The sequence below is a fragment of the Rhododendron vialii genome, chromosome 12a (assembly GCF_030253575.1).
Source record: "Rhododendron vialii isolate Sample 1 chromosome 12a, ASM3025357v1".
NCBI lineage: Eukaryota > Viridiplantae > Streptophyta > Magnoliopsida > Ericales > Ericaceae > Rhododendron > Rhododendron vialii.
This window is the reverse complement of record NC_080568.1, coordinates 9,489,382-9,513,862: the sequence shown is the minus strand read 5'-3', so window position 1 is coordinate 9,513,862 and position 24,481 is coordinate 9,489,382. Positions and strand designations below refer to the sequence as shown.

At 42.6% G+C, this 24,481-nt stretch overlaps 2 protein-coding genes across 3 annotated transcripts in view; both read left to right on the top strand.

Annotated features, from left to right (window-relative positions):
* Positions 1-4,110: 4,110 nt before the first annotated feature.
* LOC131310538 (cytochrome P450 CYP749A22-like) lies at positions 4,111-8,986 on the top strand. The gene is made up of 6 exons (XM_058337613.1): positions 4,111-4,294; positions 6,373-6,655; positions 6,975-7,198; positions 7,327-7,559; positions 7,689-8,067; positions 8,450-8,986. The coding sequence occupies exons 2-6, from the start codon at positions 6,385-6,387 to the stop codon at positions 8,876-8,878; spliced, it is 1,536 nt and encodes a 511-aa protein (XP_058193596.1). The 5' UTR covers positions 4,111-4,294; positions 6,373-6,384; the 3' UTR covers positions 8,879-8,986.
* The window catches only part of LOC131310536 (cytochrome P450 CYP749A22-like), a 67,915-nt gene continuing 47,647 nt past the window's right edge, over positions 4,214-24,481 (top strand). For both annotated transcript variants that reach the window (XM_058337610.1, XM_058337608.1), the window contains exon 1: positions 4,214-4,263. The gene's annotated coding sequence lies outside the window, so the exon portion shown is untranslated. The remainder of the gene's footprint in view (positions 4,264-24,481) is intronic.

The window sequence follows — 24,481 nt, the reverse complement described above, 5'->3', positions numbered from 1 at the left end:
GCTATTTTTTTTTTTTGGTTGTCAAAATCGATAACAGTGAATAATATTACGCATCAAAACATCAAGCAGAGCTCCGATCCCGTAATAAGGAATCAAGAATCCACATAGGAGGGGACTCAGTCCAAATACTATACCCCTCACCCACTAAGCCCTTACAAGTCAAAACATGCGCTACATTGTTAGTAGAGCGCCTAGAGAAAGAAAAAATGCAACTATGAAAATTCCTCTCTAATGCCCTCACATCATTCAGAACAAAGCGCACATCTTGACTAACTTCAATTTGGCCATTAAGCATATTGATTATAGATTGAGAATCACTCTCCATCACAACTGATGTCAAGCCCAAATGAAGTCCCAACTGCATCGCCCGTCGCAATGCCATCGCCTCCGCTACTGCAGGACTAGAACACCCCAATGATACTCCCATAACAGCAGCCACAAAACAACCTGTATCACCCCTCACTATTATGATTGCTACTGCTAATTAGGCAATTTATGGGGAATGCTCCTTTGCTAGTGGCGGAGCCAGGATTTTGATCCGAGGGAGGGGTCAGATTAATAGATAGTATATTTTTTTATCAGAACATATAACTATTATATCATAAATTTTTTGTTTTACAATACATTACATTTGTATATTGAAAAAATTCTAGCCTAATGCAATTAAAATTGAGAAATGAGAATGTAAAATAACCGATTTTTTATCAAATAAAACTAAAATTATTAAGATTATAAATAGCTATACACGAATAATTATCAATAATATTTAAAATTAGGTATGTACAAAATAATTTTTTTTAAAACTCGGGGGCTCGCGGAAGGGGGCCGGGGCCACCCGAGCCCCAAGGTGGCTCCGCCACTATTTGCTCCTGTAATCGGTTGCTTTATTAAAACTTTTTTTTTTTGCCAATCGATAACATATGATATATATTATAACTCCAACCAAAGATTACATCAAGATGAAAACTTGTCCTTAGACAAAGGACCAAGTAACCAAGACAGCAGAGATTCATTTCACAGGCTATACCCCAAACCAACTAAACATTTTCTTGCAGAAACAAGAAACAATCCAAAACAACCCAATTGGGAGAAACCCAGTCAAGAGAAAAACTCACGGGAAGAAACCGGAGAGAAAAACTCCACAATTGGTAGAAAAAGAACCAAAGGATCGCAAACCAACAAGAAAATGAAAAAAAAAAACCTCGCTATCATCATCCAGTAACATAGATCTCCAACTCCGGCGACCCAATCATGCACAAAAGCTTCGCACCCATAGCCGCACATCTGAACCGCACCACCAGAGACGAGTCACCAACAAATGACAAATATGATGGAGGAGGTCTGGCGATAGAGGAACCGGGGAGGCCAAAGCGTCAGAAGGCGTGAGGGAGGATGAGGGTGGAGAGTGATGCAAAGAGGGGATAAGAGATTCCGATCGGAGGCCAACAGAGAGAAAAACTCCATAGGGGAGATTGCACCCCCTCCTGTCGCCCATTTTAGGGTGGAAACCCTAGGGGAGGGAGGGGAATGGAGAAACAAAGAGGTGCGACGGCTAGGGTTAGAGAGAGAGCCAATAAAAAGAGAGTTCACTTTATTAAAACTTGAGTTACAAAAATAAATACATACAAGTACAAGTTAGTATAACAACTTGATCTCCAATTTTAGTGGAATATGTAAATCAAATTTTATCGATTTTGAGGGGTTATAAATGTATAAAATGACTTTAAAGAGGGTGGGTTGTTTGAATTAGGATCGCTTTGTCTTAAATTTAGGAAAGCGTATTTTCTATTGTCTAATTTGAGGTTTTTTTTTTTCTTTTTTCAAGATACCCGTTTATTTTTCGGATCAATTACTATTTATATTGACGAGCTAAATTTAAAAAGTAACACACTGTAACAACCAGTTCCAAAAGTTTGTAAAAGATATATCTTTGGGATCGTCTTCTGTGAACTTTTACCATATTCATATCATATTTTTTTAAAAACTTTTTGACCCCTCTCATCAAGACATTGATTAATCCCAAAGATTTTCATAAAAGTTAAAAATCGCTAAACACTATTAATACCGACCGTCTTGAGGTGAGACATCCCAACATTCCACCATGTGCATGTCTCTGTGCCAAACAAAAGGGTTTTTTTTTTTTTTTTTTTATAATGTTAGAATAGTTAGATTGACATCTGAAAAGAGAAGTTGAATTTCTGGTCTCCTTGCCCGTCTCTGTACCTCCAATGCTGTTGGAAGGTTGTATTTCGTTTATTCAAGTTTTGGTTATACCTGGTTTCCTACAAAATTTCACGTGAATAATGAGCACGGAGATTGCTTTTGATTGATCATTAATTACTAGATGCCAACAATGAACAAATTGTTGTTATAACACGTCAACGAATCATCAACAATTTAAAATGTGGATTTGGTTTAATGTCTACGTCAATTCAGCAGCTGGGCTTTAAAATCTTTCACTAGAACTTTTAAAAATTAAACACCAAATTCATTATTAAAAGAAGGTGAAATTCCACGGACCTGTAATGTTTTAGTATTGTGGACCCTTATAGACCTTTGAGTGTTATGAGTTTTGCCTTTGAAATGTATCATCCAACTTTTTGTTAGATTTCTTTTCTCGTTTTTAATAAAATTCATATTTTACCGATAAATAAATAAATAAATTCCACGGACAACCCCTCGCCTATGGGGCAATGAGTGACATTATGGATTGAATTTATGATACTATGAATTACAGATTGGAGAAATTAAAGGAGGTGCTGATTAATTTGTTTGAAAAAGGAGCAAAAGGAGTAAAGGAAATGGGACCCAGTTCTTATTGATGACGCATAATAAAGATGCAGTTGGCGGTCCACTATATTGTATGAGAAAAAACTTTTTAACGGGGGCAAATCTCGGCCGTCTAAAAATGTTTTGTACGATTCAGATTAAAAACGTAAGAAATATTCTGTACAGGTAAGAAATACTAATTTGTTACCGGTAATAGCTTAAGAACCTGTCTCGACCGTTGATTGCCGAAATGAAGGCGTGAGATTGCGCGACATCGTGAATAAGTTCTCTATCCTATATTATTATATGGCACAAGTCGTCTTGCCACTTGTTATTATTAAATCTGGACATATAGCTATATATTTGGTGGAGGGAGATTTTCTGAGAACTCTCTCAAGGTGTGTCGGCCACAAAATTATTGAAAAAAAAAACCACAAGGACATAGATCGGGGAGAAGTAGCAAAACTGAGTGAAAGGGGCTGAACGGATCATTTTTCTAAGAGAAAATTTCAAAATAGCCTCCAACTTTTACACCAAAATTCAATTAAACTTCCAACCTTTTAAAAATTTCAATTTTACTCCCAACATATTATTCCGTTAATCAAAACGCCCCTTTCTGCCCGAATGACTAACGGATTCCGTTAAAGGCTCCGTTAAATATCGTTCCAATTGAATTTTGATGATCCGAACCGCTCAATGTTTTCAAAATATGATTTTAAGAGTACCTTGTAGAAATCAGCAAAAAAATGACAGCGAAGGGCTTCATCTGAACAGTTTTTTATTGAATAGTTTAATAAAAAAAATTGTTCAAATCAAGCATTTTTTGGTCATTTTTTTTGTTGATTTCTCGCTGGTACCCGTAAAATCACGTTTTAATCACATTGAGCGGCTCGGACCATCGAAATTCGATCGGAAAAGGGGAGGTGCAGAGCGAAGCAAAATCCGGACTTGAACAAAATCCGGATTGATCCACACCTCCCCTTTTCCAATCGAATTTCAATTATCCGAGCCATTCAATATGATTAATTGTTCAGATCAAGCCATTCCCGGTCTTTTTTTTTCTGATTTCTCGTGGATACTCTTAAAATCATGTTTTGAACACATTGAGCAGCTCGGATCATCGAAATTCTATCGAGACGCTATTTAAAGGAGTTATTAACAGAATCTGTTAGTCATTCGAACGGAAAGGGGCGTTTTGATTAATGGAATATAACGTTGGGAGTAAAATTGAAGTTTTTAAAAGGTTAGGAGTCTTATTGAATTTTGGTGTAAAGATTGGGGACTATTTTGAAATTTTCCCTTCTTCTAAAGGGGTTTTGACTTTTTATTTTGGAGGTGCCAAAAGTAGTGCTTAAATACATCGTATCTTTCCACCAAAAGATAAACTTTGAAGAAAAACCACAAGGATATAGATCAGGGAGAAGTAGCAAACAATTATAAAGGGAGGGAGATGGATCACACTGTGGTGGGAGCTCAGAGCCCAGAATAATCACAGTTTATTTCTCAGTTTTGATTACAAATTCAGGTAATTCGATCGACTGTTTACATATACACCCCTATTGTTGGGTCAACACCCCGACCACTGTTGGGTCGATACCCCGACCCTATAATCCGCATCTGAGCACAAGCACGTAATAATCCAAGCACAAACTAGAGATATCCGAGGAAAACTTTACTATGTATAAATCACATATACAAGTATGAAAAAATCTCACCGGGATAGTCACAATCCGGCTTCCTCATTCCTTTCTCTCTCCCTCACTCCGGTGGCTCTCCAACGGAGTATTCGAGCATCTCCGAGGAGCACCGCTCCCCCCGGACGGGGAAGCCACAAACCGGCTCACTCTCTACTCTCTCTCTCACGTCTGGCACACACACTGTGCCTCTACGGCAGTCAACACAAAAGGAGAAAAGCCGCAGGGGTTTCATCCCCTGTGGTTGCACACACCCACAAGGGTGTACCCCAACACCTATATGATATTATGATGATATGCTCTGCTCTACATATCTAGCTAGGCTGTGCTTTCTTCACTTTCGTTTGGTATAATTCTTGAAGCTATTAGAGCATATCCGCAGTAGAATAAGCAAAAGTGAATAATCAAAATATGTCTTATCAAATTTTGATTATCCATTTTAAGGTTGTTAAAGTTAGCAATATTAAATCCCACATTGGTTATTTTTTGTTCATAATCAAAACCAATGGAACCATTGCTTCCTTGAGTTTTCTCCAAACTTTTCCCCTTCATTTCACGTATATCTTTTGAAAAACTAGTTTTTAAAAAAATAGTTTATGTTAAAAACAGTTTTTATAAACAAAAAATTGTTCTTGAAAAAAAAAAACAGTTTATTAAACAGTTTTTGGAAAAAAAAATAGTTTAAGTTAAAAACAGTTGAATAAAGGAAAATTTAAAAAAATTGTGTAAAAAAACAGTTTTGTGTATTTTAAAAAAATTGAACAGTTTTTATTATAAAAAAAAAAGCTCATAAAAAGACAGTTTTTTTAATAAAAAAAAAGTTTCAGAAAAAAAAAGTTTGTAAAAATTATTTTGTGAAAACATTTTTGAGAGAAAGAAGATTTTTGTGTAATAATGAGTGTACTTGATTGAGAAAATGTGGGGATCACTAAATTTGGTTATTGGCAAAAGGTTACTAGGTTTGATTATTCAAATGACAAAATTTGATGAGTTGTTAAGAGGTTGTTAAGTTTGATTATTTCAATGTGAGCTCTTTTTTTTTATCAAATATTGCTAACTTTAGCAACCTTTTGATTTTGCTTATTCCACTGTGGATGTTCTTAGTTGGAGCCTAACTAGGTGGCTCAAAAAATTAATCTCGATCGGGTTAATACTTAATAGTAGCTGGTCGGCATTCACTTATAATACCATATTACTTTCCCTTTTATGGGCGATGTGGGACTCTACACCTGTTTAGTACGCGAACAGATTGAATTTGTCATAGTTGGAATGGGTTCGGCGAGGCTGGTCACTGGTCATTTATTGAGGAGGGCCGAGTATGAACTTCTATGAAGTCTTGTTTTTTTGGGTATTTTTTATTTGACTTTCATGACTATGTTTTGTATCTCGTTTTTTGAGCATTCTGTTCTTGTTTCGTATATTTTCTCTGTTATTCAATTTTTTTTATGTTAGTCTCGAAGTCAAGGATTGGACGAGATTAGTTATTTAGAGAGTTAAGATAGAAAATGAGACCTTGATCATATGATTTATTTTGAGAGGCCATTTGAATTTTGATTTCGTAAGTAAATTAGATATTACGGTTAATTTTAATCTATTGATAGTATGATTTATTTTGGGAGACAATTTGTCAATATATGCATGTATGCACCAAACTATGTTTGACTTGAGCTTGTAAACTACTATCTTCGTCCCAAAATAAATATCCGGTCTGCAATACGAGAATTCTTTCATAAATTAAAAAAAACTCATAGAAATCTAGTAAATTGTTGAAAATTATTGAATTTTTGTTGGAAAATTCATATTATTTTTAAGTTCTCGTTTTATGGACCAGACATCTATTGTGGGACGGAAGGAGTAGTTGATAGGAAATTTATAGTTAGGAAAAATAAGGTTGCGTTTGGCTGTGCAGGACAGGGGAGCCATGATTGTAACCTTCCTTTCAACTGGTCTCTGCATTTTCCTAGTTGTAGTACTGGTACGGTTCTTGTATACGGTATGGTGGACCCCAATTCGAATTCGACACATCATGGCATCACAGGGAATCAAAGGCCCTGCTTACAGATTCCTACATGGGAATACAAAGGAGATAGTCCGAATGAGAGGCGAATCCATCAGCACTCCAATGGACTACTCATCTCATCCTATTTTCGCAAGAATTATGCCCGATATTCATGCCTGGAAGCGGCTATATGGTATCAAATTGTTAGCTTTACCCTTCATATGATATAGGTGTTGGTGGTTCTCCCTCTCTGCATTTTCATGCTCTTTTCTGTTGCGTTGTATTGGTAGTACACAACTAGATTTGAATCTTAAAACATACAAATCTCGGGATATGGTCGTGTGATCGCTAATGCATTAAGATAGAGAACGAGATGTTTGGAGATAGAAAAGTTACATGTCGATGCATAACAGTGACTATAAAACAACCAAAAAAAGTGAGATGTAAATGTTTGTAAATAATTCAGCTAACTAGTTTAGCTTTTTCTTCTTTAAATCATCCTGTTGGAACAGGAAGAAATTATCTAAGCTGGCATGGTCCTCGGGCCCAATTGGTTGTCACTGATCCTGAGTTAATCAAAGAGATCATGAACAATAAAGATGGAGCATATCTTAAAGGAAGGCAGGATCAATTCTCGAAGAAGTTACTAGGAGACGGGATCGTGGTAACAGATGGAGAAAAATGGGCGAAGCTACGCAAAATAGCCAATCATGCTTTTTATGCTGAGAGCTTGAAGGTAAACACTCTTTTTCCCCATCATTTGTGGTATGGGGTCCATGTAGAATGATGAAACCTAATTTTCAGGTATTTATTCGTATGACATATTGTTTTTTAAGTTTTAAAGAAGGCCTTCTGTATATGCAGGGGATGGTTCCAGCAATGATTACGAGTGTGGAAACAATGCTAGAAAGATGGAGGCAGCATGAAGAAAAGGAGATCGAGGTAAACAAAGAGTCAAGGCTCTTGACAGCAGAAGTTATTTCCCGAACAGCTTTTGGAAGTAGTTACTTGGAAGGAGAGAAGATCTTCGCCATGTTGATGGAGATGGGAACGATTATGGCAAGGAATCGTTATAAGATTCGCTTGCCTGGCATCGGGTAGGGTCCCTCTCTTCCTATTCCTTCCACTAATCTGACAAAAAAAAATTGAAAAGATTTTGAAACAAACTGTCTTAGAAGCTGTTGCCAAACTTGTCTCTATGTCCATTCATCAACTTTTGTTCGCAGGAAGTTCTTGAAATTGCGTGATGATCTTGAGTCAGATAAAATAGAGCAAGCTATTCGAGAATCAATTATAGCAATGATCAACAAGCGGGAAGAGAAAACGATGAGAGGAGAAGAAAATAACTACGGGATTGATTTTCTCGGATTGCTTATAAAGGCTAATCACGATCCTGATGAGAAGAATAGAATTTCAGTTGACGATATGGTAGATGAGTGCAAGACGTTCTACCTGGCTGGACAAGAGACAACAAATGGGTTATTAGCTTGGAGCCTTTTGCTTCTAGCAGTTCACACAGATTGGCAAGAGAAGGCCAGAAATGAAGTGTTTGAATTGTTTGGCCAACAGAACCCAAATGCAGAGGGTATTGCGAGATTAAAGATTGTAAGCATCATCCAACTCTCTTATCATCAACTACTTTTTACTTGATATAATTTACACGCAACGAAAGCGAATAAAAAAGGGCCGGTAATGAAGACTGTGGAAGTTGTACTAGTAGAACCTTTTCCGAGATCATCTGTGCATACATTTTCTCTGACCAGTTTCTGCTTCTGTAAAATCGTTCTTTCACCATCATCCATGCTCAGGAATCCCAAATTCCAAACATATAAATATCCTAGCCCGAACCAATCGCCACATGTGGGTCGCCAATTCGCTATAGACATAATTCTGTTTGAGTTTGTTGCACCACAAGGCCGATTTTGTTGCACGGATATTAAATATATACCGTCACTTTTATCTTTTTCCTATGGTTTTTTTCTTGTAGATGAGTATGATCCTAAATGAAACTTTAAGACTATATCCACCCGTGATCAATTTGCTGAGAAGAGTTGAAAGGGAAGTCAGATTGGGGAAACTGATTGTTCCAGCCAATACACATGTGATGCTTCCACCCCTAGCACTCCACCATGACCCTGAGATATGGGGGCCGGATGTCGACCTCTTCAAGCCAGAGAGATTCGCAGACGGAGTGGCTAAAGCAACGAATAACAACATTGCGGGATTCATTCCGTTCGGTTTTGGTCCTCGAATTTGCGTGGGCTTAAACTTTGCAGCCAATGAGGCCAAGATAGCACTCTCAATGATTCTGCAGCGTTATAGGTTCACTCTGTCCCCGAATTATGTTCACAGTCCGATTCAGATTCTCACGATTCGTCCGAAAAATGGGATCCCGATCATATTCAATAAGTTGTAATCTTGAATAGTTGCATTTCTATTTCAGGCCTGTTTCCTTGCTTATGAACCTAGTGTGGGTGTAAAAGGACAAGAGGAGATATAAGAAATGACACCTGCGATTTCTCTAGCCAAGGTGTAAACAACTTCAAGTTGTGTTGGCCTAAAAATCTAGAGAGAGAGAGAGAGATGAAGTAAGCCATGACCTGTCAAGAGAGGGAGAGATGAAAAGTAAGCCTTGACGTAAACTATTGAAAGTTCTAATTCAAAATTATTATTATTTTCTTTTTTGGCCACGTAATCGATGGAAATGCTGTAACATTGCAAAATTGCATTGTGGAAGTTATTTATTTCATATGTATAGCACAACTTTTCATTATTTAATCCATTCATCATCACTTTTATCATTCATCATCACTTTTACCAAAGCGCTGAATAAATTTCAAACAACAAAAAAGAGGAAAGAAACCAATGGATGGGATTAAAGCTTAATACACCCCTCTCCTCTCCTCCCACTAACGTGTTCTCTCTCTGTTTATCTCTCTCCTGGTAACAATTTAACGTCGTTCTTCTCGCTCAACCCTCACCTTTGTTCTCTTGCTCCCTCTCCTCCACCGTCAACCACAGTTTGCCGTTCGCCACCCACCCGCCCTTTTAGTTTTACCCCAAACCCATCCATACCAATGGGTTTTCAAAAACCCAAAATCAGTCATTTGAGAGGAAATTAGTCCTATGCCCCAAGCTCTTTGTTTACAATTGATTAGGCTCTTTGTTCAATCACTTTTCATATTTCTATAAATTCAGAAAAATCAACCAAACTATAACCAACTGATCAGATGTGATGATAAAAAGACAACCCAATATAAAAACGGGCAATGTCAAGCTGTATTTGGATTGAGAGAGTTTTAAACCCAAAAAAAAATCAAAAAACTTGTTCATCGCCTCAAATACAACTACAAATGATAGGAAAAATCATGAAATCTTAAATAACTGAAAGACAAATAACAAAAATGCTTGGAAAAAACACTAATTGCTTCTTCTTCTTTTTGATCCAAAGCTCATTTCATTAAAGCCATATAGGCAAAAATACAGCGATTCCTTCCAGAAACAAAGAAATGGTAAATTAGAACCAACCCATCCCATCTCGGAGGATATTCACTCAAATTGAGGAGACAAAGAGACGATGAAGTCTAGGTCTTAGCCGAGCCGTAGCTCACTTCTCACCGCCTCAAAGGGTCGGTCACGAGGAGCTTTCAACCTATCCATCCACCCGCCTCGGGTTGGTTCAAACAACCAAATCAAAGACAAAACAACTGCTAACCGAAGGAAGCAGGATCGAAAAAACTACAGAAAACAGAAATACAGCAATCATGGACAAATCCACAAGCACGCCGGCCAAGCTCTGGCCGAAGGAATCCGATAGTCACCGGTTCTCGGCCAAAGCGGAGGAGATGAAATCTCCGGCAAGCCCCCGCTGTCACGAGCAGGCTTCGGGCATGGGAACCGAGTGGGAAAACCCCTCTGGGCAAAGCCTCTGCTTCCCTACACCACGGCGCCGTCTGCTATACTCCTCCACTGCGATTTCAGATCCCCGAGGCTGCCGAACAAAGCTCCAGGGACAAGCCCCGGCCTCTATCCACCACACCACCAACTCGCCGGAACGAAAATCAGTGGATTATTTGCCCACCACCACACCCACCGAATCTAGGGGAAACCCAGACTGGTAAACAGATCCGGACGGGGAAAAACCCGCCGGAGGATAACCGGACAAACCGGAGAACAGCAAAACAGAAAAACAGAAAAACAATAAAAACCCCCAACTCCCAGCCTTATTACAGAACCCACACCGAGGCCATCACTCCCAACCACCAGCCAACTCCGCTGTCACAAACAAACCCAGATCTGGAGACCCCTCGGTAGGAACCGCCGGACTGACTGAGAGACCAAAAAATCTCCAGCTCACCGCCGTTCATCCAAAACGCGAGAAAGCCCCAACTGGGGAGAGACAAGCCAAAAGGGACAGAGGCAAAGGAAAGAGAACCGCCGGAGAGAGGGAGTCTGGGAGGAGAAAAGGGGGCGGAGAAAAAAAGAGAAAGGGGGGGAGGCGGAGGCCTCCCCCCAAAACCTTATCTGCTCGAAGGAAAACTTTCTAGAGAGAGAGGGAGGTGGGTTCTTTTCTAGAGAGAGAGAGAGCAACTTGCGTAAAAACACTAATTGCTTGCTCTTCTGGGTTTTTAGGTCAACAAGTGTGGGCTTTGTCCCAAATGTGTTTCCGTGTTTGGCTTCTTACTAAACTTGGGTTTAGGTTTCGGATGGGCCTAGGATTATCCTTAGCGTTGTAGCTCGTATGGGTGTCGGGTTAGAGATATGATGTCATCATTCCTTGCTCCTATTAATCTTCGTAACAATTTCAGAAATTAATGAAATTTTTTTGCCTTTCACAAAAAAGACATGATTTTGCTCAATTTTTTCTTTTTTTCCTTCGAAAAATTGTTACCAAGATCCGTAACTGATTCTCTAAGGTTCCAGCACCACCAGCAGCTTCAAGCTCATTGAAACCTTTGTTTTTCCCGCGAAGAAGGTTCCTAACTTCGTGAATCGTCGCCTGTTTGGACCCCCAGAATTAGAGCTTGGAATGGGGTGAGAAAGATTAGTAGATTACACTTGCAAGGGAGGGCTCTGAGCTGGCCCTGAGCTAAAACTTGTGTTACGGCTGCTTTAGGCCTCCAAAAAAATTCGAATTTCAAGGGTCCCTCATACTTTTTTACCCCATAATAATAGTCCGATAACAGGACCTCATCTTTTATTTTCGGTTTAAGCCCTTAAAAAGACAGGACCGGCTCTGGGAGGGCTAATACATAGAAGCAAGCCCTCATCGGATAAGCAAGCACCTTGTCGGACAACAGTGGTGAGGAAAGGTTGAGTATAGGCGTGCGGGAGAGGGAGAGAGAGAACAGAGTTGAGAGTTGAGAGAGAAAGAAGAACGACATTAATTTTTTACCAGGAGAGAGAGCACGTTAAAGGGAGGAGAGAGAAGATGTAAGTTTTAATCTCAGCCATTGGTTTCAATGGTTGATATAGAAGGTCACAATTTGTGTTAAAATTTGTTTGACTAGAACCAATCCCATATATAATTGTAACTCAAATATGTGACCATTTTTATGTAATTTTTGTTAGAAAGTAAATTGTGTCATGATTTAAGATTATTTATAATTTTCTATCAACAATCAAAGAATTGGATATAGCTTTATTTTCAAAAATGAACAATTGTTGGTTTATATGCATCAATGCATCTATGTTTTCATTAGGGCATAAGGTTATAAAGATGAAGTGGACATTATTGGTCCAAAGGATTTGCTAGTCTCCAAGGGTGACTAAAGATTTTGAACTAGGAGATAAAATCGAACAAGACCCAAAAAAAAAAAGTGGGAGTGTAGAATGATTCGGTCAAACTCCTTTTTCTAAAGGTTCTATCGAGTTGAACCCAAAGCATTAGCAACTAGCGATCGTGTTGCGAGGAGTTGAGTTAAAAGCAAAACCCTAATTCCGCCATAAAAGATTTTTCCTTTTTCTTTTTTCTTTTTTCTTTTTTTTTTCTATTTGTACACACGCGTCGCCACCACTGCCGGTATCTCTACCAAAACCACCACCAATCACCACCGAGCCTTCTACCGCCATGCTCGGATCCAACGGCTGAACAACAAGACCCACGGCCCCGACCTCCACTGTCGCGCGACGGTCTGACTGCGTCGCGCGATGGTCGCCTTCGCCACCAGTCTCCTGCATGCGGCCCTGTTCGCCATCGCCGCTGCCCGTTACCTCTGCACCGGTGTCTACAACAGCCCCCATTGGCGGCCGATCCTCTGTTTCGACCACCATTGGTCTTCCCTCGTCCTCCGGACGATCAACTACTTCCCCGCTACCCCGAGTAACGCCGTGATCAGCCATGGATGATGGAACGCGCGTGGGTTTACTTGGTTTTTGGACGAAATCAAGGGTTTGGAGAGGGAGAGTTTGAGAGAGAATAGTGTTGGAGGGAGTTCGAAACTGCTGTGAGCGGTTTTCGAACGTCCCCGTCGATTAAAAGGGAGAAGGCAACCTCGGGCCGGGTCTGGGCTGGTTTCAGACCCAAGCCCCAACAGGAAACAATCGCGCGATGGTCTGACTTCCTCGCACGATGGTCCAACTGGGCCGCTGGCCAGGTTCAGTCTATGATTCAAGCCCAATCGTACGTGTTGCTTTAATGAAGTCCAAGAGTCTTACTCGGGCCTTGCAATTGGATCCCTTCGTGATATCCTTTATTACCGATTATCAAATCAGCGACGATCCATCCGTCCGATTATCAATCAGCGACGATCCATCCGTCCAATTTCAAATCAGCGACGATCCATCCGTCCCATTTCAATCAGCGACAATCCATCCGTCCGATTATCAATCAGCGACGAGCCATCCGTCCAATTTCAAATTAGCGACGATCCATCCGTTCGATTATCAATCAGCGACGATCCATCTGTCCAATTTCAAATCAGCGACGATCCATCCGTCCGATTATCAATCAGCGACGATCCATCCGTCCGATTATCAATCAGCGACGATCCATCCGTCCAATTTCAAATCAGCGACGATCCATCAGTCCAATTTCAAATCAGCGACGATCCATCCGTCCGATTATCAATCAGCGACGATCCATCCGTCCGATTATCAATCAGCGACGATCCATCCGTCCAATTTCAAATCAGCGACGATCCATCCGTCCAATTTCAAATCAGCGACGATCCATCCGTCCAATTATCAATCAGCGACGATCCATCCGTCCAATTTCAAATCAGCGACGATCCATCCGTCCGATTATCAATCAGCGACGATCCATCCGTCCAATTTCAAATCAGCGACGATCCATCTGTCCGATTATCAATCAGCGACGATCCATCCGTCCAGTTTCAAATCAGCGACGATCCATCCGTCCCATTTCAATCAGCGACTATCCATCCGTCCGATTATCAATCAGCAACGATCCATCCGTCCAATTTCAAATCAGCGACGATCCATCCGTCCGATTATCAATCAGCGACGATCCATCTGTCCAATTTTCAAATCAATGACGATCTATCCGTCCAAATTCGGATCAACAATCAATCTGCTCACCGATCCGTGGATGCACGGTATTTGTATGTACTTGCTTGCACTTTTCGTTTAATCGGCTTTTGGGTGGATTGGATGGGTGTCTAGAAATCTTTGACGTTACCCGTGCCAGCCAATGGTGCTCCGCGTGCCGTCAAAGAGGGACTAATGTAGACACCCCAATCTGATTTCCCGATCGTTTTACTTTGTTTTTCGGTTTCTTGTTTCCTCGATGATGAATCAGGTCGAAAACAGTCTCGAAAACTTGGAATGGCTTGAGTTTGGCGTGTGTGAAACCCATCCTTAGCCCTGAAAACCCTTGAGTCCAAACCTGGGCCTCAAGTTTGACAGTTGCGCGATGCACTGGGACCCTCGCGCGATGATTCACTTGCCAGGTGGTGGTCAAAGTCAAAGTTTTGACTATTGACCATCGCGGGGTTAGCTTGACCCTCGCGCGATGGTCTCACTGACTCATGCGATGGTCAACACCTATCATTTTCACCCGGATTGCGTGGTGATCAGGGGGCTACAGGCCTATGTGACCCCGTTTCGTCGACTGAACAGCGTTCTGGGGGGCTCCCTTTGCACCACCTCTACCCCATTCTCCCATCACCTTTGCCACCCCACTTCTCCACCAAGCAATTGTGACCAGCCTTGTTGGCTGGTTGCATGGCCTTGTCTAGCCACCAACCAATTCCTCCTTCTATAAGAACCCCCCCCCCCCCCCCATCCTTCATTTCAAAGGGTTACCAACATTTCCTTAAGAAAGAGGAAGGAAAGCTTAAACACAAGCACCCCATATTACATTCACTCCCACATAATCACTCCCCAAGCCTCACCACCTCCTTCAAGCCATCTCCAAGACACTCAAGCAAAGGTATAATACCTTTCTGCTCACTGTTCGAACCCCTAAGGGGGGCTGGCAGGGTCAAGGCTGGTAATCAATGCCAGTTCTGGCCCTAAAGCTAGCAAGGTTTCAAAAGCCGTTACCAAGCACTCCCTCGCGCGATGGTCCCACACACTCGCGCGACAGTTCTGTCTGCACGAGATTGGACCACGCGGGGAAGGGATGCTGGTCTTTAAGTTTGTTGTTGTGTTCATAGTTGCTTTCAAGTCTTTTAAAAGTATTAGTTCACTGTTTTGCATGTTAAAAATCATCGTTTAGCTTAGTTTATAACTTCACTTGGTTCGGAATGCTCTTGGGATGCTCTTGAACATGTCTCAGAGCCCTAAGTATGCAAAGCAATTCCTGGAAGTCCAGTCTGAACAATCGCGCGACGGTTCTCTGTTTTCCAGGGACTGCCCTTGCATGAGCAGCTTGGCCTTGGCCTCTGTTTAGTCACCCCCACTGTTTAGGGGTCATGTTTCCATAATATTTCCTTCTGTCTGTTGTAATATTGTTTATTTTCAAGTACTTATAAACTGCTTGGTTTGCACCTGGGTGAGCACTGGTCCTTCCAGAGCCCAGAAGGGGGTGAAATTCAAACCATTGGTGAGGCATCAACACTCGCGCGAGTGTATGGTATTGTCGCGCGACGGTTTGCTTGCATGCAGATGGATTCACGCATGCAAGCTAGCCGTTTGTTCGTGCCAAAATCATACACAGCACTGTCTTGATGTGTGGTCGATGTTTTGAACTTTATTCCATTTATTACTTATCATCTCGCCTATCCACGCCATATCTATCACATCCTGCAAATTGTTACAGTTTTAAATCCCCTTAAACTGTTCCCCCGCCCTAATTGGCTAAAGAATTGATTAATAAAACAGAATCGCAAACAAACATTTTTCGCAAATGCCTAAGTAGAGACCGATCTCCGGATTGGGCGAGAGGGGTGCCATAAAACCCTTCCCCTCTCGTAACCTGGCTCCCGAACCCAGATATGGTTATGACGGACTGGTTCCTTAACTTTTTCAAAATAAACAGCGCGACAAGTGCTTCGAAATACGGTTCCTTGGGTGTCGGATCTTCAAACCCGAGTGGCGACTCTGTATTTTGCGAGCGCTTGCTTCCCCGCTCGCGCTCCCTCGATCTGGGCCCTTGCGTTTCGGAATCCGAAAATTCCGAAGGGCACGCTGCCCACAATTGCATCGCATCCTTCGGTAAACAAACCAAGAGTTTAAGGAGATTTCCATCGCCTCCACTAAACAAACAAAATAACACTGCAAGAGATTGCATCGCATCCTTCAGCAAACAAATCGTGGATTCAGGGAGATTTCTTCGCATCCGCTAACCAACAATAACAAAACCGCAAGAGATTGCATCACATCCTTTGGCAAACAAAATAACACTGCAGGAGATTGCATCGCATCCTTCAACAAACAAATCATGGATTCAGGGGGATTTCTTCGCATCCGCTGACCAACAATAAAAAAACCGCAGGAGATTGGATCGCATCCTTCGGCAAACAAAATAACACTGCAGGAGATTGCATCGCATCCTTCGGCAAACAAATCTAGAGTTAGGGAGATTTCCATTGCCTTCGCTAAACAACAGAACAAAACCGTAGGAGATTGCATCGCATCCTTTGGAAAACAAATCTAGAGTTAAGGAGATTTCCATTGCCTCCGTTAAACAACAGAACAAAACCTAGGAGATTGCATCGCATCCTTTGGAAAGCAAAGTCTTGATGGCCACCATTCGGGCATAAACTCCCACAAACTGGCTACCTTCCTGTTTTCAACAGTTGATATACACAATATGCAAAAGATGTATGCTATATGAATGCACAAATTGAAACTGCAGACCCTAGCTAAGGGCGGCTCCTAAGAGGACAACTATGCTTAAGGACTATCACTGAGCCCCATTACTGTACTGTCTTTCTCTTCTGAGATGCGCACCCAGGCAAAGAGATATTGAGTGAGCCAACGTGCCTCAGTTGACGTTTAATAGTAGCATTAGGCCTGCGTGCCTCTTCCTTCGATGCTTGGGCAAACATGCCCCAAAGATATGATTTACTTGGCCTTGGGCTGACGTGCCCTTGCCGCTTCACAAGATTCCACAATTTATGGATTACGAAAGCTAGGGTAGCAATGTAAAAATTGCATTTTTCCCAATTTATTGAGGCATAACCAACCGCTAATATCTAATTTGCACTGACAAGTGAACTAAATCGATACACAGACACATATATATGTATAGACTCGCCGAGCTCAAACGAAAAGGGAGGAAGAGCCCCAGGGTACAATGCGAACTCTTAGACACATGGAAATAATGAAATTTTGGGCATTAACGTCCCAAAACTCAAACATCCCCTTAGACAGGTGAAACTGACGCTTATGCAAGGTCAAATAGATACAAAGACCTACATGAATAGACAAAACTGGGAAAAACATCCCGAAATGACAACGGATTGAAAACTAGAGAAATACCACAAAGACGGACATAAGACGCAAATGATGACACATATAGGCCTGGACTGAAATTGACACCCCAGTGCAGTTACATTGGGTCTGCACGGTATGACAAAACTTGGCAAAAAGCCCCTTGAATGACATTCAAGAGCAGTAGCTGACTGCTATCGATTGCTGCGCGAATTGAAAAAGCGCGCAGGGTTGAGACCAACGCACATAACTATGAACAAGTGCGCGTGAACCTTAAACTAGCACGTTTGACTGCAAACCTGCTGCAGCTGCTAAAACCAGACTTCGCTGAACTTAGAACAAATTGTGAGCCGTTAGGCCTCGCCAGCATTTCGTTCTGTTTTTTATGTTTAAAATCTTTTAAAGCTTTTGCTCAACTTTGAAATTGAAGAAGTAGTTTGCAATAAAAATTGAAAGACAAAAGGTTTTCCCCCTTCTGCACAGACGAGACTTGTCTTCTTCTCGACAACAACGATGTACCAAAGCCTTGGATCAAATTGATAGATGGTGACCGAGTCTCAAAGAGAGACTGCCTACGTATCCCAAGCTAGGGAATCAGGTCAAAAAGTAGTTCAGGCTAAGGTTCACTCGAGTATTTTACCTCACCTTTTACGCTCTAACTTTTGCCTAGAACCGGCCATTCGGGTTTTCGGTCTCGCGAGCTTTCAAACATTGCCTTTACTTTTGCCTAGACCGCCTTCATAGGTTTTTGGTCTAGCAAGCTGCTCTAACTTTTGCTTGGAACTGCCCGCCCTTGGGGTTTTCAGTCCAACGAGCTTCTCTCAGGGAAAAGGCTTTTGAATTAATCCAAGTTGACCAAGGTCTTTGAATTTGTTGCCATCGAGGTTGATGATTTTTCGCCGCAGCCCCAGATAAAATGGCTTTGATAGCACAGGGTCCAGAGTGCTTCAGTTGACATGCCTTGCTCCAGGCCACTTCTGAACTTTCTAACTTGCGTTTGGCAGAACACTGTCCCTGCAAATTTGAACATGGTATGAGGTGCTGGACCTTCTGAGCTTTGCTTTACATGGTTTGGCACACGGTAGTAGGGGGATTTGATGTTCCTTTTATCTCAGGATCAACACCAGACGTGTCTTTTGTGAGACCACGCCAAGATGTCAAAGAACTCTTCGAGCCTGTCTGACCGGGCGCAATGCTCCTCTGGGGACTGTGTTGAACCAATTTGAACCATTTGGAGGTCTACTTCATCTTTCAATTTTATTTGAAAACTATTATTTCAATTTATAGGCTGAGCATGCCTTTCGTCTTCCCTTTCGGCGAGGGAACACATTTCCTTGAGAATGATCCCATCGAAATCTATCCCTTCGTCGTCTGGGTCGATACAGTTTATTCATAAGCCAACAAAGTACTTAGAAGCAAGATAATGCATATCATAAAGAAAGCCCCTCGGGGTTGCCAAGTATAGCAAAAGACTCGGATTGAAAATAAAAGCTACGACATGGAGGGGCAAAAGGCACGAACTCCGACTCAGAGCTAGACTTAGACGTACTCAAAAGACTCTATGTCAGACTCAGACGTAATGCCAATGCAAACTAGACGCGGTTTTGAAAATGCAATTTTTAAAAAGCTACCCATAGCTTCCACAAAAAGAGGCAGGATCCAGCGGGTGTCAGGCCCAAGCAACAGCACTTCGGCTTCCTCAGCTTCTTTGACCAAACCTACTCGGTGCTCCCATGAAAAATGGACCTCAGTCGGTCAGTTTACTCCTTTGTAAGCTCCTCATTACTGTCAATCCAGGTGTTGGCAGTGAAGACCTCAATTGCCCAACCTATAGTCATCATGTTAATCTCCGGTTCGAACGGGATGGATACAATTGGTTTGGGTTGGCTTTCTGGGATGATATAGTGGCTAGGGTTGAATATGGTGGAGCTCGGGTTGATTTAAGTGGAGGTGATAGATATCTGACCAACCAGAGGGTCAGAGTTGTGTTGAGGCAAGGAGTTGGAAATGATGTTGGGCTTTGGTGGAACTTGAATCGTGCCATTGTCAATGAGATCTTGAATCTCATGTCGAAGACAATAGCATGCGTCAGTGGGATGGCCAGGCATTTGGTGGAAGGCACAGAAGAGGTGAGGCTTGTAACCAGCAGGTATGACTTTTGGTGGGGAGGTTGGGGTCAAAGGTTTGAGATGCCCAGACTTAACGAGTTTTTCCATCACTGCGGATAGAGGTGCCTCGAAGATAGAGACATTCCGAGGCTGGGTTCGTGTAGGGAGGTATTCCCGAGCACATACATTTAGTTGCCGAACACGTGATGTTTGGGAGCACGTGGTGAATACGACCGGACTTATCGCCGGGCAGTATGAAGAACAGCGATATGGATCAACGATATGGGAAGTCCTTGGTTCATGCAATCTATTCGGCTAAATAAAGGTCAATGACATGACAACTCACTGGTGTAAAACTATCTGTTCGGCAGATAAGAGACATTCTGATTATGTTAGGACCAAGTTACATGTGAAGTAACTGGTCCAGGAAGTCTGTTCGGCAACGAAATGGCCGAACAAAAGAAAGAACTTCAGTCAAGTATTGGAGCATAAGGAACATTCTGGAAGAATCCAGAAACAATAGTATTCCGTTAAGGAATAAGATCCCGAGAATATAGGATCTGAGAAAGATACCCAACGAGTATGGGATGTTCGGCTTGTTATGGAAAAGAGTCCTACAAGGATTAAGGTAATGAACTGATAAAGGAAACGAGAATCCTTGATATCTTGGGATTCCTATACGAGTTAAGAATCCTAGGGCAACACGGATGCTTGGCCAACAAGCATGCGCAAATCTATAAATAAGAGGTAAACCTAAAGGTAAAAGGTACGCAATACATTGCATTCTTATTGCTTTCCTACTGATAATTAGGGTTCGATTTCTAGTACGTGATACTAACAAAGGCATCGGAGGGCCTTTGCCACGAGAGGCAAAGGTGCACTCACCCCCTGTCTATTTTGCAGATTAGGGTTCAGACGTCGAGTTAGGGTTCCGGTGAAGAGGCACGAATAAGCCGTTGCAATCCAGTTGATCTGAAGCACCAATTGTTTTCATCCCCCTACAATTGGCGCCGTCTGTGGGAAACGAACAAACTTTTTCGAGAAAGTAATCATGACAGAAGAAAATCCAGTCACTCCGTTCAGTCCAAAGGACCAGTTGGGTGGGGGAAGGGATAAATCCCCACCAGGCGCTCCGAGAAAGCCCACTGGTAGACATGACAGAGATAACTCCAAAGAAAAAGGAGACAAGACTACTACTGGTTCCACCAGAAGGAGTAAGTCTCATCAAAGAGAGGAGTCAGTTACTCGTTCAAAGAGTATACACAATGATGATGACGTCCTTGATAAAAAAAGAAGAGAAATTGAGGAGTATGCTCGTTTAATAAGAAAACGAGAGTACGAGATACGGGAGCTGCAGAGGGTACGAGAGCACCCAGAAGATTCTGGACTCTCTCGAAGGAATTCCCAAAGAGACGGACGGGCTCTGGTGGTTCATAAACAGATTCATTCACGTAGAAGGGGGAGCAGAAGTCCTGTTGTAGGGCGTTATGAGGCTTCTCCACGAAAAAGGGGAAGAAGAAGTAGAAGCCGAACACCCGAGAGAAAGGCTTCTTCACGAAAAAGGAGGAGCAGAGACCGAAGTTCTACTCCCGAGGAAGAGGACACAAGAAAACATCATCGAGACAGGTACGAGAGACCTGATGCTGATTGGGTCAAGGCTTCGGCCCACAAGTCAAAGGAGCAAGAGGATGGGACAGTGACTGCACAAGAAGCAGCACGCAAGGCCCTGAGTAATATTGCAGCCTCCCCCTTTACAAAGAGGCTACAAGAAGCGAGATTGCCGAGCAGAGTGAAGCACGGTGCGTTCGTACTTTACGAGACAAATACGGATCCCGTGGCTCACATACAGCATTATCAACAGGCCATGTTTATGCATGAAGGGGATGATTCCATCTTGTGCAAGATGTTTCCCTCCAATCTTGGCAAGGTGGCGTTATCCTGGTTTCATAAAGTGGCCCCACGATCCATACGAGGATGGAGGCAGTTGGCCGAGGAATTCACTGCTCGGTTCTTAACAAGCAGAAAAGCCCCAAAGACTTTTGAGAGTCTTTCCACCATGAAGCAGGAGGAGAACGAGCAGATCAGAGATTATGCAAAGAAGTACTGGGAAACTTTCAACGAGATTGAAAGTTGCAGTGAAGAATATGCAATTGCTACGTTCAAAACTGGTTTGCCTGTTCGAGGAGAGCTGCGCCATTCATTAAATAAACATTCGGTAGCCACCTTGGCTAAATTGATGGAACGGATAGAGCAACACGCCAGAATGGAGGATGACATACTCCGTGAGGATGGCAGGACGGTTGCCGAACAGCCGAAGGCACCTGCCAAAAAAGTGGATAAGCCAGAGCCCAAGACTTACAAAGACAGAAGGGAGTACGGGCAGGCTAAGAAAGAGCCATACAAGGACAAGCAAGCTCCTGACCCCAAGTCCTTCTTTTCTATCACTACGGTTTGGAAGGAGCCAATTTACAGGATTCTTTATCGAATAAAGAATCAGCCATATTTCAAGTGGCCCCCGAGTCTAGGCGGAGACAAGGATGCAAAACGTGCTACGAATCAGCACTGCAGTTACCACAAAGATTGGGGCCACATGACCGAGGATTGTGAGATATACAAGAGGCACCTTGATGATTTGGTCTCTCGGGGCTATCTCAAGGAGTTTATCCAGGAGGACCCTAAAGAGAAAGGGAAGGCTATGGAGCTGGGTTACGAGCAAAACTCTAAAGGCGTGATCCATATGATACATGGGTTGGTTGCACCTTATACGAGGAGTGAGGTGAGGCTGTTGCAAAGACAGGTCAAACACGATCAGCACGTGATGCGATTGGGAAACAAGAGAGGGCGAGAGACTGATGTATGCAATGAGAGCTTGGCATTCAGTGATGATGACTTGGGGGAGGTCCAAATACCCCACAACGATGCATTGGTCGTAACCCTACGAGTTGGGGAATATGACATCGAAAGAATTCTAGTGGACTTGGGGAGTTGTACAGAGGTATTGTACTATGATGCATTCAAGAAGCTGGGCCTGGCCCAATCAGACTTAGAACAATCTACAACACCTCTTATTGGGTTCGGTGCAGGAGTAGTCTGGCCCATTGGAAAGGTAACGTTACCTGTTCGGGCTGGATCAGTGGTGTTGAGAACAGACTTTTTAGTGGTCGATGTCCCTTCTTCCTTTAACGCGATTATAGGGAGGACATGGTTGCACAAGATGAGAGCAGTCTCCTCGACTTATCACCAGATGGTGAAATTTCCAGGTTCAAATGGGATTGAGGTACTTAAAGGCAACCAGAAGGTGGCACAGCAGTGTTTGATTTCCATCATCAAAACAGCCCCAAAGGTCCACCATGTTCATACATTAGAAGTACCAGATCAACCAACCATCGAGGATGTTGGAAGAAGCCCGGCTGAAAAAGTAGTTGAAGGCCTGGAGAAGATTCAGATCAACGAGAATGATCCTGAAAGATATTTTTTAATTGGGGAATCACTACCAGCAGACGAAAAGGCTGAATCGATAAGGTTTCTAAAAGAGTATATTGATGTTTTTGCATGTGTACCAAAGGAAATGCCCGGGGTGGATGCAGATGTAATCTGTCACCATTTAAACATTGACCCTCAGCACAAGCCAATCATTCAGAAAAAACGAAGAGCAGCCGTGCAGCATGTAGATGCAGTGATTGAGGAGGTCGATCGTTTACTGAAGGCCAAAGCAATACGAGAAGTCTATTACCCAGAGTGGTTATCCAACACTGTTGTGGTAAAGAAAAAGAATGGGAAGTGGCGTGTCTGTGTGGACTTCACAGACCTAAACAAAGCGTGCCCTAAGGATAGTTTTCCTTTGCCCAGGATCGACCAATTGGTTGATGCAACCTCTGGTTACGAGCGAATGAGTTTTCTCGATGCATATCGAGGATATCATCAGATTGCTATGTTTGAACCTGATCAAGAGAAGACTTCGTTCATCACACCACGAGGGTTATACTGCTATAGTGTCATGCCGTTTGGGCTGAAGAATGCTGGGGCTACATACCAAAGACTTGCGACCATTATGTTCAAGAAGCTCATTGGAAAAACTTTGGAAGTTTACATAGATGATATGGTGGTAAAGAGTCGAGAAAGAGGAGGGCATATTACTGACTTAAAAGAGGTGTTCGAAATCTTGAGGAAATACAAGTTAAAACTCAACGCCTCGAAGTGTGCGTTTGGAGTTGGTTCAGGAAAGTTCCTGGGCCATTTGGTAACCATGAGAGGGATAGAGGCAAATCCCGATCAGATTGATGCCTTGCAGAGACTACAGAGTCCCAAAACTACCAAGGAAGTCCAGAGGCTGACTGGAATGGCAGCAGCACTTAACAGATTCATCAGCAGGTCAAGTGACAAGTGCAGACCCTTCTTTCAGCTATTGAAAAAGAGGGAGGGATTTGAATGGGGAGCAGAATGTGAGCAAGCTTTCCAGGACCTGAAGAAGTACCTGGCCGAGCCCCCATTGTTGTCAACTCCACAGCCAGGTGAGTCTTTAATTCTGTACTTGGCTGTTTCCGAGCATGCAGTAAGTGCAGTCCTGTTGAGGGATCTGGGGACCGAACAAATCCCTATTTATTATGTTAGCAAGACATTGTTGGATGCAGAGACGAGATATCTGCCTTTAGAAAAACTTGTACTGGCACTTAGGACAGCCACAAGGAAATTGCCACACTACTTCCAAAGCTATAAGGTTGTGGTTTATACTGAGTTTCCATTAAAATTGTTGTTACGAAAGGCAGACTTTTCGGGAAGAATCTCGACATGGTCCGTGGAGTTAAGCCAGTACGACCTCGAATATCTGCCACGCACAGCAATCAAGGGCCAAGTGTTGGCAGATTTTGTGGCAGAATTTTCACCCACTGTGGCTCCCCTACCTCCTACGAGAAAGGAACAGGTAACTGAGACATCATCCCTGAAGGATCAACCTGCAGCCGAACAGGATCCCACGAAGTGGAAGCTATTCGTTGACGGATCAGCATGTAATACTAGTTCTGGAATTGGGGTAGTCCTGTTTCCTCCTAAAGGAGTTCTGATTGAACTATCTG

Bases quoted from the DNA above. Each gene is read 5' to 3' on its own strand.
- LOC131310538 (XM_058337613.1), top strand. From the start codon at position 6,385: ATGATTGTAACCTTCCTTTCAACTGGTCTCTGCATTTTCCTAGTTGTA. The intron at 6,656-6,974 runs GTATCAAATTGT...CTGTTGGAACAG, and splicing joins TGCCTGGAAGCGGCTATATG to GAAGAAATTATCTAAGCTGG. The intron at 7,199-7,326 runs GTAAACACTCTT...CTGTATATGCAG, and splicing joins TTTATGCTGAGAGCTTGAAG to GGGATGGTTCCAGCAATGAT.